The 14623-nt window shown below is 36.1% G+C and overlaps 1 protein-coding gene across 3 annotated transcripts in view; it reads left to right on the forward strand.

Annotated features, from left to right (window-relative positions):
* SRBD1 (S1 RNA binding domain 1) overlaps positions 1 to 14623 on the forward strand; it is a 197593-nt gene that overhangs the window by 43676 nt on the left and 139294 nt on the right. For 2 of the 3 annotated variants that reach the window (XM_008699821.2, XM_008699822.2), the window contains exons 10-12: positions 5130 to 5233; positions 10073 to 10180; positions 13902 to 14059. In XM_008699821.2, coding sequence (XP_008698043.2) covers positions 5130 to 5233; positions 10073 to 10180; positions 13902 to 14059 — 370 coding nt within the window. The remainder of the gene's footprint in view (positions 1 to 5129; positions 5234 to 10072; positions 10181 to 13901; positions 14060 to 14623) is intronic. The other variant, XM_008699823.2, reaches the window with a different exon arrangement.

Raw genomic sequence — 14623 nt, forward strand, 5'->3', positions numbered from 1 at the left:
CTTTTCTTTGCTGGGGGGGATTTCTCCTTCTCGTCATTCAGATGAGGAGAGGTCGTGGGGTTGTCCAGAGCCCAAATTATGGACCAGGACCCAGGCCATGCGCCCTTGTTTTGTAGGGATCTTAGGGATGTGGGCTTCTTGATTTTTCAGCCTGCCTTCTGGGGGAGGGGCCTGCCGTGCCTATACTCAGGCAACCCTGTTTGGGTAGAATCTCCGTGTCCCCTGCGAGGGGGGATGGGGATGGGCACACTCTGAGCCAGTATTTCCAGACTTTTGTTCTCTGGCGGCTTTCCCTGGCAGTTTGCTGTGCCTCTTCTGAGAGAGCAGCAGTGGCCGAATCTCAGCCTCTGTCTCAGAACAGAGGGATCGCAGACCGTTCTCCACTGATGTTTTGGCCACTTTAACTCTGTTTCTGTTGGTGCTGCTCAACCCTGCAGCGTCCCGGGATGTGCGCCCCACACCCGGGGTCCCAGCCCTCACTTCCAGGGCGGGCGCGTCTCTGTCCTTTGTGTTTCTAACACCGCCAGCTGCCAGCCGCCCCCGCGCGCTCCCGGAGCTCCCGGTCTCAGTCTGGTTCCAGTGAGCGCACGGGAGCTCCGGTTTTCAGTCTGGTCACGTGTGTTCCCCGGCTCACGGTCTCAGTCTGCTGTCTCGTGGGTGCTGGTCCACGAATCCACCCGCTCCCCCGTGCAGGTGGCTTCCGCTTCCTGGCGCCCGAACGCGGCGGCTCCCTCCCCCTTCCGTTTATCTTCCGATATCTGTGCGCAGTTTCACGGCTCCCCGCTTCGTACCCCAATACTCAGCGCTGGAGATGTTCATTTGTAGAGATCCAGATGTATCTTCCTGTGTCTCAGGCTGATTCTGTGGATGTTCAGGCTGGTCTGGTACCTATCCAACTCGACTCAGGGGACCTGCTGAAAAAGGTGTCTCCTACTTCTCCGCCATCTTAACTCACCTCCCACCTAAAAGTGCTCCTTACCAAAACTCTGTGGCTCTTTTTTCTTTAAATGTTCCTCTGGTTGTTGTAAGCTTTTTATTAGGGTCCAGAGTTCTGAAAAAGTTGATTCTGACAGTTTTGGCCAGTTTGTTATTGTTGTAGAGGGATGGACTATTGAAATTCCCTTCTCTATCGTGTTGTTGATGTCACACCTAACAGCATCTTTAAAATATGCTATTGTTCCGCTTGCTCTATTCCAAAACCAGAATGTAGCTTTAACATTATCAACTGTCCTTCTTTATCTTGTTTAATGGTTTTTAGCTTAAAGTCTACTTTGGTATCAGGATTGCAACCTGTATTTTCTTAATGGAAACTGATTCCTCCCTTATTTTAATCTCAGTCCTACAGTTATATGAAATGCTTGCCCTCTGTCCTTTTGCCAGAACTTTCCAGTCTTCTTTTGGTGTAATGAAGCTTATTCTGTAGTCCAGTAGGGAGTTGGCCAGGCTTTTCTGTAGAAGACCAGAGAATAAATGTCTATATTTTCTGAGCCAGGTGGCTTTTGCAGCAGTTATACAACTGCCATTGCAGCATGACAGTAGTCATAGATAATACAGAAACATGGGAGCATGGTTGTGTTTTAATAAACTTCTGTTTATGCAAACAGATGTTTGATTTGGCCATGGACCATAGTTTACTGACCCCTGCTCTTCTGTATTTCTCAAGTAGGGTATATATGTACAGTATTCTCTAAGTTCTAACACATTCATAATTGTTTCCAATGGGCATGATACATGGACAGCTTAGATCAGTATAATATTTTTTGTTTTTACTTTCCTAAACTTTCTTAAATATGTTGCTCTGTTGTTGCCTTGCTTTGCATCTTGCTATAGAGAAATCAGATGGCAGTCTAGTTCTGTTCCCTAGAAATGCCAAAGATGTGGGTCCCATGTTTTATTCTCTTTATTAAAGTTTTATAGGAAGATGAGGAGGGGATTTGGAATCAAGAGATTGCCAGTTCTCCAAGCCTGGAAGTCCTCAGTATAACATTTTTAAAATTAATTTTTCCTTCCATTTGCATTTTACTGTTAAAAAAAAAGATAATGAAAAAGATTAGAGTGCATTACCTTTCAAAATGTGATATTTTCCATTAGAATTGTTAATTTTTTAACTTACGGTGATATACAGACGTGAAAAGGTGTTTGTTTGGTTTAAGGTAACATAAGTGTCGTCAATTATCCCACAAATTTTTCTTGGACACTTTATTATATATTGGTTCCTACTTGGGGTGTGGAGGTGACATGGCCTTTTCTCTTATTAGTTATAAGAGTCTTTTATCCGTTCTAGATCTAATTCCTTTATGTGATAAATGATTTGCAAAACTTTTCTCCCATTCTATAAGTTCTCTTTTCACTTTCTTAATGGTATCCTTTGATGTATAATTTTATTGAAGTCTAATCTATTTATTTTTTCTTTCGATTGTGTGTGTAGTGTTACATCTCAGGCCTTACCTAACTCATGGTCATGAAGATTTTCTCTTATATTTTCTAAGAGTTTTTTACTTCTTATATTAAGGTTTATGACCAATTTTGAATAATTTTTGTGTATGATGAGGTAAAGAAGGAATACAGCTTCATTCTTTTGAACATAACTCTCCAGTCATTCCAGCATTGTTTATTGAAAAGACTGTATTTTCCCCCAGTGAACTGTCTTGGCATCCTTATTGCAAATCAGTTGATTGTAGGTGTATAGATTTATTTCTGAGCTCTTAATTTTATTCCACTGATCTGTGTGGCTATCCTTATGCCAGTACCACACAGTTGTGATTTCTGTAGCTTTGTAATAAGTTTTGAAATCAGAAGGTAGGAGTCCTTCAACTTTTTTCTTCTTTTTCAAGAGGGACTCTGGGTCCCTTGAATTTCTATGTGACTCTTAGAATTCGTCAATTTTTGCAAAGAATCTAGCCTTTTTTTGATAGGAGTGCATTGAATCTGTAAATCTATTGGGGTAATATTGCCATTCTAGCAATATTAAGTCTTCTGGAACATGGGGTATTTTTCCATTTTTTCAGTTTCTTTTTTTTTTTTTTTTTGAAGATTTTATTTATTTATTCGACAGAGAGACAGCCAGTGAGAGAGGGAACACAAGCAGGGGGAGTGGGAGAGGAAGAAGCAGGCTCATAGCGGAAGAGCCTGATGTGGGGCTTGATCCCATAACGCTGGGATCACGCCCTGAGCCGAAGGCAGATGCTTAACCGCTGCGCCACCCAGGCACCCCCCATTTTTTCAATTTCTTTTGTAGTTTTCAGAGTATGCATTTGGTACTTCCTTTGTTAAATTTATTCCTGAGTAGTTTATTCCTTTTGGTGCTATGGTAAATGAGGGTGGTTTTTTTTTTTTTTTTTTTGGTTTTTTGTTTTTTTTCAGAATGCTTATTGCTAGTGTGTAGAAATTGATTATCCTGCAATCTTGCCAAACGCTTTATGAGTTCTAATAGTTTTATAGTGAATTCCTTAGAGTTCTCCATATATAAGATTATATTATATGCAAATAGAGATAGGTTTCTTTCTTTTCAATCTAGGTGTCTTCTGTTTCTTTTTCTTGTTTAATTTCCCTGACTAGACCCTCCAGTCTGATGTTGAATAGAAGTACAAGAGACCCTTGTAATTTTGGAGGGAAAGTATCCAGTCTTTCACCATTAAGTATGTTGCTATCTGTGAAGTTTTTGTATGTGATCTTTATCACATCGAAGAAGTTGTTTTCTGTTCCTAGTTTGTTGAGTGTTTTTGTTGTGAACAAACCTGAAATTTTGTCAAATATTCTTTCTGCATCTATAAGATGCAAGAAGAATATTGTGTGATTTTTGTTTTTTATTTTATTGGTATGATATATCTTGTTAATTGCTTTTTGGGTGTTAAACCAACCTTGCATTCCTGGAATAAATCCCTCTTGGTCCTAGTGTGTAATCCTTTTTATATATTTATGGATTTGGGAGGATTTTTATATCTGTATTCATAAGAGATAATGGTCTTTATTTTTTTCTTGCAATGCTCTTGTCTGGTTTGCATTGGAGTAAATAGAGTTGGGAAGATTTTTCTTCTGTGGTATATTTTGGAAGGGTTTGTGAAGAATTGATGTTAATTCTTTAAATGGTTGGTAGAATTCTGTGGTGAAGCTATCTGGGCCTGGACATTTTCTTGTGGAAAAATTTTAAATTACTAATTTAGTCTTCTTTATTTATTGTAGATCTTTTCAGATTTTCTGTTTCTATTTTATTCTGTCTTGGCAGTCTGTCTTTTTAAGAATTTTTCCATTTTATTTAAGTATATTTTGTATAATTTGAAATATGTTGTTTGTAGTATTTTTACTATCCTTTTTATTTCTATAACTTCCGTAGTAATGGCCCCTCTTATTTTTGATTTTGGTAATTGGAATGCTTCCTCCTTTTTTCTTGGTTTAGTGAAAGGCTTCTCAATTTTGTGATATTTTCAAAGAAAATTTTTGGTTTTGCTAGCATTATTTTCTATTGTTTTTCTATTCTCAATTTTTCCTCTGTTCTTTATTATTTCCTTTATTCTACTTGCTTTAGATTTGTTTGCTCTTCTTTAAAGGAGTGTTTCTAGTGTATTTTAAGACACTTGCTTAAGAGACAACCTGATCTGAGTTTAAATTTTTCCTTCACTTGTTATCTTTGTTATTTGGGATAAATTAGTCTTAAAAAATTACTATATGAAGTGAAGATCATACATATCCCCCTGTTAGCTTTGAAAATTAAATGAGATAAGTTAGTAAATGCTCAATAAATGTAACAGTTAGTAGTTATTATTCCACTTGGGAATTTGCATGCATCTTTATCTTAGCAATATATTTTCACAAATATAAAAAGAAAATTTCTTAACTCCAGATAATCAAAAATTTTCAATTAAATCTGAAATGAGATTTTTAGATCACCAAAGTCTCTTCCTGTGAATGTTGTAGGTTTTGTACTTGTATTTTATTTAAAAAAACTTTTTTGAAAAAAGTATAAAGAAATTATTATTTTTAAATACACTTTTGGTAAATAAATTAATTAAAAATTGATACAGCTGTAGGCTGAATAACCGCTCAATTTATTTCACCAATGTTGACTGATGAAATTGACCATTTACCTATTTAGTGGGTCATCAGTCTCTGCCATGTATGTTTGCATTCAGATTCTGGCAATTAACCGGGGAGAAAATTTGAAGATACTGACTGTCAAAGTCAACATTTCTGATGGAGTGAAGAATGAATTCTGCAGGTGGTGCATCCAAAACAGGTCTGTTTATAGATTTTTACAGAATTTCCTATCTTCCAATACTAAAATGCCATATGAGATCTATACCTACTGATCTATACCTACTGGGAAAATGTCCATTCTGTTAAGCAAACAAACAAACGTTGACAGACAACGGATATGTGTCCTTTTTACATCAAAAAAAGGTAGAAATGTTGTGTATGTTTAAATAGGAAACAGGATATATTAAATATTAAAATAAATTATTAATCATGGTTATTTCTGGAGAGAAGGACTTTTACTTTAGTACTTTTTTGTACTATTCAAATCTTATACCGAGTGTTTTCTCTTATGAAAAACTAACAAAAACATAGTGTATATGGCATTTCTGTAATGTTTTGATCATTAAGGATAATTGAAATAAGAATATAATTTATTAGATATTACAATATAAGTCTCTAAACATAATATATGCAATTTACCTAAAATGTTTTGCACATTAAGGATGATTGATACAAACATTAGGTTTTTTGGATATTTCAGAGAATTGTAACTTTTTATTATCTTTTTTCCTTTGTTAAGGGAACCTTTTAAAATAGCACCACATATTTATATAGAACTTCTAACTTTTAGTTTTAACTTTTTAGAGTGTATTCGATCCTTACAACAGTCTGTTCTTTTGGTAGAGCAGATTTGTAGCTGCCATTTGACCAATGAGAAAGCTGATGCAAAGGTAAAGAAGCTTGCCTAGCAGTTAGGACATACAGATTTGGGGTATGCTCCTTACAAGCTAGTTCTTTGTGCCCTTAAGTTAGGGAGATTGCTGGGAAAGCCATTTGAAGTGTTGGATGAATTTTTCTTTGAGAGGAACAAGTGCTATATACTTCGGAAGTTAGCTCTCTCAGCCAGTATCATTCTTTCATCAGTTCATTGGAAACCGGCTTGCCAAAAACCAATTCCATGAAGGATCAGCTTGCTTAATCACCAAATAATGCTAACCAAGTACCCATCAAGTGAAACAAGTATCTCAGTGGTAAATTCTGTAAGCCAATTGTGTTATATCCATTCAGTGGAATTCTGTGCAGCCATCTTAAAAACGTTGAGATAGAGCTAAAATTGAGATATAAACATGTCTTACTACGTTAAAAAGACAGTTTATAGTTAGTATTTATAGTATGCTCTCGTTAGTGGCAAAAAATAGGTCTATATGTGTGTAAGAAAATTTTTGAAAAAATACAGATGATCTATTCCATAGCTGTAGTCTGAGATTTTAATTTTGTTGTATGCTGTCTGGTAGAGTTTTTTTTTAAATGAATGCTTATTTCTTTTGTAAACAAATAAATTTCATTAAAAATGAAAAAAATAAATACCTAAAAGCAATCATAGATTTAAACAATTGTATTAAGAAATTAGATAATTTTAATTTAAAATATGTTGAAATTCTAAGAGAGCTTCATAAAAAGAACAAAATCCTAGAAGTGGATATATCTGAGTTTGAATTCCAGTTATATTACTTCTTACTCTTGTGACTATGATGAGTACATTACTTAATTTCTTTCAGTTTCATTATTGTGAAAATGGTGAATAATGCCTTTTTCACAAATTTAAGAGAATTAAGTGATATTCCATGTAATTGTATAGCCTTCAGTGGTATCTGGTATTATGAAGTTATGGGATTATTGTGTAAAACTCCTTTTTAGAAATAGCTTTTATAAATAGATCACAGTAAACTGGAGAAAACTTCTTTTTTTTTTTTTTTTTTTTTAAAGATTTTATTTATTTATTTGACAGAGATAGAGACAGCCAGCGAGAGCGGGAACACAAGCAGGGGGAGTGGGAGAGGAAGAAGCAGGCTCATAGCGGAGGAGCCTGACGTGGGGCTCGATCCCAGAATGCCGGGATCACGCCCTGAGCCGAAGGCAGACGCTTAACCGCTGTGCCACCCAGGCGCCCCTGGAGAAAACTTCTTATTTTCTTGTGAATGTTCATAATATTCAGTATCAGAGTGTGTCCTCAATAGTTAAGGAAGTATTAGTTATGCTTTAAACTGTTATCTTCATATTAAGTAAATGTTAGGGAATGGCTTCCTTACAGAGACTTAAATGGTTTCTCTTGGCTCATCTAAATTATATTTTATTCAGTTCTCCTCCAGTTGAATTGGTAATATTGTTTGACTTATACAATAATACTTTACATTACTATGGTATAGCAATATAAGTTTCAGTTATGTTCTAGAAGTTTCTCTTCATATGGATAATTGAAGAAACTCTTCTATGGGAACTGAAGAACTGAAACAAAAGCCAGCTAAAATACTTCTCTGGGAACCAAGAACCATTCTCAGGGAATTGTTTTCATTTTTTTAACACATTCGAATGACTGGAGATACTCACTCAAATCTTTTCTTCTTTCTCCTCTTCTTTTTTGTTTTACTCTCTTTGTCCCTACTTCTTCCACCTTCCACCTCTCTTGTGTATTCATCTATCCAGGTTATACACTAGATGCTGGGGATTCACCTATAAACCAGATAAATATGTTTGTCTTTGGTGACAATGTAATTTAGTGGAGAAGACCCTGAGCATATGGTTTAGAGTGTGTTGAGGTTATAAAGGAGAAGTGCAATGTTTCATGAGTTTGTAACAGGGAACTCTAATGTAGTCTGGGTTGTGTGCAGATGGAGGTTGGAGATAGAAGGAGAGGAACAGGAAGCAACAAGAAATGATTGACTTGTTGGCATGGGCCAGATCATACCTAGTTTTCTAGACTGGGTAAGGATTTTATTCTTTATCTTAAGGGTAAACAAAAGCCAGTAAAGGGTTTAAACGGAGGATTGTCATGATCAGTTTGCATTTTAAGATCACTCTGGCTGCAGTATAAGGAATTATTTGGAAGGAACCCAGAGTAGATGTGGGAGCAAGAGATAAGGTTTGTGGAAAACCTTTGAGGCTTCTACAGGGATTGAGTAAGCAATGTTAAAAATTTCTGTGTTTTTCGTATAAGCAATGGGGAAACCTTAGTTTGGTCTTAAAGGGAATGACCCCCAGCAGATATCAGATACATACATTTAAGCAACCACTCCATTAGGGCTTTCCTGCCTCTAAGGATTATCTTCCTAGTGTACTGTCCCATGACCCAGGACTATGTTCTCTCCTAATTTGCCAAGCTCCATAGTATGGTGTGTAAGACCTTTAATGATCTGGCTACTGCCGTATTTTCTAGCCCCATTTACCTCCTACCTGATCCTGACAGTTATACTCTAGCAGTACTAATCTACTTGAAAGGACTCATCAAGTTCTTTCATGCTTCTACATGTGCTTCTACATGCTTTTACATGTGCTGTGGTTTCTTACCAGTATGCTTTTTTTCTCCTGGGTCTTGTTTGCTAAAGCAAAATTTATTTTTTAAAACCCATCTCAGATGTTTCTTCTGGAACATCTTCCGTGACATTGGGCTCTCCAAATTAGCAATAATAACAGCAATAACAGTAACAACAGTAGTATTAATTGTCATATTAATAATGTATGTCCAGTTCATCTCCTATGCCTCCCTTACTCTCATGCCCTCAGGTAAAGGTGACAGTAGGGAGTGACAGAGATTTGAGTGGAAGGATGTATGTCCTGAAAGCACTTTCATTCAAATTAAAAAACAAAGCTGTGTTCTACTCAGTTAATGACCTTCTGTGGAAAGGATTCAAATAGTTCTTATTATGAAACCTTTGGTGTATCACATTATAGATGCTTAAATGTTTGTCCACTGAAATAATTTAGTTAATTTCCTACCTGAGATAAGTAAGAGAGATGACAGTGTCCCTAGGGTATATTAATGATTTATTTTATTATGGTTTATAAAATAGATATTTTATTAATGGTTTGTACTCAAGAGTCATCGAAGGGCAAGGGCTATAGATGGATGGAAACATGGAAGGAGTTGGGCTGAATTTGTCCTTTTTAGCTTTTGTTTTTCTCTTACTGTTCTTTATCCAGTGCCCGCTACCATTCAGTTCGACTCTGACATTTATATCCATCAGCATGTATGCAGGTATACTGCGTGATAGAGCACTGCAGCCTGAGGAGTAGAGTGAGTTCTAAGGAATGGCAAGAGGCAAGGGTTAAAACAGTTTTTCCTTTGCTCAGTCTGCTTTAATTCTCAGAAAGAGATAAAGGAATGGGCAAAGAAGGATACATGTTTGTCTTAGCTTTGCTGCCATAACAAAATACCATAGACTGAGTGGTTTAAACAACAGAAATTTATTTTCTCCTAGTTCTGGAAGCTGTAAAGTCCAAGATCAAGGTGTAGGCTGATTTGATTCCTGGTGAGAACCCTCTTCTTGGCTTGTAGACTGCTGCCTTCTCACTATGCCCTCACCTGGCTGGAAGACAAAGGGATAGAGAGACAGCAAGCTCTCTGATAATCTTTTCTTCTACCAGTCACATCATGATGGCCCTACCGTCATGACCAATTATCTCCCAAAGGCTGCATCTCCAAATACCATCTTACTGGGGGTTAGGGCTTCAACATATTAATTTTAGGGGATATAATTTAGTTCATAGCAGTGCATTAGTCATTTTCTGGTGACTTTCTTATATCTTAAGATTTTTACCATTATTAATAATGCTCTGGAGACTCTTCCCAGGATAAGAAAGGTTTTTTTCCTCCCCTTAGTTTTATATGTGACCGTGGTTACCAGGTTTTTAAAAATAAGAACTCCAGATGTCATAGTAATAATTTCCAGACATCACAGTCTTCCCTCACAGATTATGTTACTTTGGCTTCAATAAAGTTTTTCCCCCTTTTCTGTTCTACTTCCTCTCCCTTCTTCCAGGAGCCCTTTCATGGTCTTGTTATTGCTTCATCAGTTTTAGTGTAGGCTTTTCTTTTTTGCAGGTGGAGACCACGTGGCTTTGCAAGGCCAGAGTTAATGAAGATCTTACACAATTCACTCGATGATTCTTTTAAACGCCTTATTTATCCTCTCCTCTGTAGAGAGTTCAGGTGTGTATCTTGTCTTATTTAATTTTATGTACTGTTTATTATTATTTATAGTAATAGACCCATTAAAGCATGAAGTAAATATTTGTTGATCCACTAACCCATCCAAAGAACTGAGTGAGGGTCACAAAGTGATTATAGTTAAGCCTAGATTTCAATCTGCAGAGGCATTCACATGTGTCGACCACAAAAGATAGCTCTTTATTAAAATGTACTTTTCCAAATCTTGACCAGTTAATGTGTATCCCTTCCAGTCCTACAATACCAGTTTTGCAATTTGACAGCCAAGACAAACAAATGGTTTTATTGATGAGAGATTTAGCTTGGGATAATAAACTAAGAAGTTAATGGAGAATTTAGTTGGAAGCAGTTTTTGGAGGTATGAGAACCAAAAACAGCATAAGAAAATCAGTGGAGCACGTGATGAATTTATCACTCTGAAGAGAGAAAGCTAATATATGTATTTAGTTCTAAATGGGAGTTATTTAGGTGAATAATTATCAGCAGTGATGAGCACATATTAGAGGAGATGATTAAAGTGACCATCTAGATGGACTAGTGGAAGGACTAAGAGTTACAAAGAAGAGCTGCAAAAGAGCTGAGGTGCAGATTGCGGGTTTTTGTAGGGAAAGTTTGAGGAGGCAGAAACCCTCTTTCCTGCTTATCTCTAGCCTCTGTCTTTGTAGTCAATCTTCAAACTAGCCATTCCCTCATATATTCCTTCCTATGGGCTCTAGACTTTCTTCATTCTCTCTTATTTATGGATTTCAGCAAGGGTTACTTGAAAACTGTAGATTTCTAGCCATCTCTTCAAGCTCACTAGAATTGATAGCAGCCTTTATAATGTTTGCCTGTTTTTCTTTTGCTGGACTTGGCTATTGACTTTGGAGGCATTGACAACAGGAACTGAGGAGGTACTATTAAAAAAGACACATAGCTTTTTTTGACCACCTTCTTTTTATCAAAGTCATTCATTTTCTTGATTCATCCTTCATAGCTTAGTTGTCCCTTAACAATATTGTTTTTATTTGAATCCTATTTCATTTCAAGTCTGTGCAAGGTAACATCTCTTGCTTTTGAGTGCTGGGACATAAAATTTTTAAATAACAGGTTTTGTTCATATGGAAAAAGAGAAAGTTACCTTATTCAAAATTTCGTTTCCTCTTGTTTTCCTTTATCTTGGATTTTCATGTTGCAAAGAATGTCCAGTAGTGCTTTTCACATTTTTGCATACATTTGACTTGAGTAGATTCACTGCCTATGGAATGATTTCATTGAGATTTAATGTTAGTGATTTGGTGTGGGATTATTTAATTTATAATCCTTCTCTGACTTCTTTTACCAGTGGGCAAACAAGAGTACTTTCCTTCTCTTTTTTTAAAATGCCTGCGGTTAAAAAAATATATCTTATTTTAGTCTGTAAGTTGGTTTGCAGACATTAACTGCAGATATGTCTCTTGGTAGAAATACTTGTAATTACCTGAACAGCAATTGAGAGAGAAAATTCCCAATTGATTTTTCTTTAAAGAAAATTACTTCAGTTCTCTAATTAAAAAGAAATCTGTCCTAATGTAGAAAAAATTGAAAGAATCAGTAAAACAAAGAAAAAAAAACCCACAAAATTTCATTTCCTAGAGATAATCATTGGTAACCAGACTTTTCTCCATTCATGTGTGAGTACTTAAAACAACCATACAGACTATATTATTTTGCAGACATTTGATTCAGTTGACTATATATTAGGCAGTCTACTTTGGATTTCTTAGTTCTGTAACTGTCAAGATGATTCATCTCCATGTTGTTTTTCACACCTACCTCTTTCATCAGTTCCATGTTGTCAGTTACCAAGTGCTGCCTATTTTCCCATCCTTTATTATTACCTTGAAATTTGCCGCTTCTTGATCTCTCTGTGGTTACTGTCTTAGTTCAGGATATGATAATTTCTTGTCTGGATTACTGTTCTAGGGTAATAGATGATCTCTGTCTGTCTTGCCATACTACACATTTCACACTGCCATCCTAAAACTCCCATCTGATTATTTCATGCACTTCTACTTAAAATTCTCCAGTGGCTCTTCTTTGTCTCTAGGATTAAATCCAAGCTCTTTAGAAGATCATGCATAGTCTTTTGTGGCCTGATTTCGTCTTGGCTCTACAGCCTTATGTCTCGGTATTTACTTTAGCATATGAAATTACTTGCTTTTTCTATAATGAGTCATGAGTCTTTACGTATGGTAGTTCCATTGCCTGCAACATTTTCTCTGTGCCTTCATTCTATTCTCCCTGCCTTTGTTTGTTTAACTCTATTACTTATTCTTCTTGATTCACCTGAGAAGACATCTCTTTTAGAAAGTTTTCCAGTTTAGCTGTCCCTCCCATATGTTCTCACTAGCATAGCACTTATCATTGTTTATACTTATCTGATTATTTTTTTGTTTCTTCCACAGTACAGTCATGTTCAGAGTGGGGATTTTGTCTTTTCAGCTTTGTATCTCACACCGATCGTGGTACTTTATATACAACTGACAACAAACACTATAAATAAAGTTAAAAGTGAAGATTTAGAAATACCTGTCATGATACTTTTCATGTTGCTTGGCTGAATGCAGGAGAATGACAGCGAAAAGAAGATGAGAGAAAGCCTTAAGAAACTGACTCAAGACAGAAAAGTAGACATTAGTTAGCTGTGTGTGCCTTCAGATATGTAGATAATTCTACCTCAGCACTGCTATGAAATGTACCTTGAATGGTTTTTTTACCGTCAGTTTTCTTGTAACCATGGCATGAATGTCTTTACCTGTTCTAATGGAGAAGACATACTTGTTATTGTCTTCTTATAAAATTCATAAGAATTTCAGGAGATAATATGTTAAGAGCTTTTGTTAAGAATGTGTGGTGTTAAGGGGCACCTGACTGGCTGAGTCAGAAAAGTGTGTGACTCTTGATATTGGGGTTGTGCATTTGAGCCCTACGTTGTATGTAGTGATTACTTAAATAAATTAAAAAAAAAAAAGTAAGAAAGTGAATGGTGTTAAAACTTAGTTTCCAAATGCCTTTAAGTCCATTGTAGACATATGTTTTTATCCTAGAAAAAGTTTTAAAATTAGACTTCTAATAACTTCTGTGGAGGAAACCTGGGAAATTCTGTGCGTGAGGCATAGTTCTGGACTGATTACTAATATCCTTGGTCGTGTCACATCCCTGTGAGAATGACAGGGTGGGGGCTCAATGTGGGGAATTGGACAGAGAGAGAAGATGACATTGAGATTTGTATGGGTTAAAGTGTAAAACTACTGATGGAAGAGACTACTTAGGATTCAATAATTTATCACTAATTTTATGTTCATATTTTTAATCAGCTGATAAACTTTAACTTGACTTCCTGTGTGATGTCCAGGTCTTTATATACTCTGTTTCTCTTACATACACAGATATTTATACATACAGATTTTGTATATAAAGAGCAGATTGGAAGGAATGTAGGTATGGCAGACTCTTCAGATTCACTTCAGAATTGTTTGTGGTTTCATGTATTACTGAGATTAGCAAAAAATAGACTCAGTGTAATTTTATATATGATGTTTTTTTCCTTTATTTTGTTATAATAATAATTCCTGTGAGGAATAAGTGTATGGAATGAATTCTTTTCTTTTTTAGGAAGAAACTTTATGTGAATGAAAAACTAAATACTTTCTCTTTTTCCTTTTATTTTTGATTTCTAAAGAGCCAAACTCACATCAGATGCAGAGAAGGAATCAGTAATGATGTTTGGACGGAACCTTCGTCAGCTCCTTTTAACAAGCCCTGTTCCAGGGCGCACCCTGATGGGAGTGGATCCTGGTTACAAACATGGTTGCAAATTGGCTATAATTTCTCCTACCAGTAAGCACATCTTTCAGTTCTTCACTCAAAGTTGTTTGGTTGGTCATAAGTTTCACATCATACATATTGTGAGGATCTGAAATAATGTTAATTTTTAAGGTTTAGGAAATGGTTTTCTCACATGCAGCAGTGTGAGAGCCAGAAAATCAAACTTCATATTTGTCTTATTTGTTGATCAAAAATCTCAACATATTACTATCATTTATGCCCTTCCCTATGTCACAGTGGAGATGTTGAAGATTAAGGTTCAAGCTTTAATAACTATTCCCCATCAACTTGTGATTATTGTAGTGTATTATATATGATGCATTTTAACTCTGTGTATTTTAAATACCAGACATTTTTATTGTTTTGCCTAGCGTTTTTTCCCCTTATTTACTTTCTACCCTTTCTGTCGCTCTTCATTTCTTGCTGCATTTCCGTGTTTATATTTGAGATCATTTTTGCTCTGCCTGACCCTCTGACCTGTTACATTTAATATGGGGTCAGCTGGTGACAGATTGTGTTAGTTTTTGTCTAAAATGTTTCTGACTTGCCCTCATTTCTGAAGGATATCTTCACTGG

The sequence above is a fragment of the Ursus maritimus genome, unplaced genomic scaffold (assembly GCF_017311325.1).
Source record: "Ursus maritimus isolate PB19 unplaced genomic scaffold, ASM1731132v1 scaffold_6, whole genome shotgun sequence".
Lineage (NCBI taxonomy): Eukaryota > Metazoa > Chordata > Mammalia > Carnivora > Ursidae > Ursus > Ursus maritimus.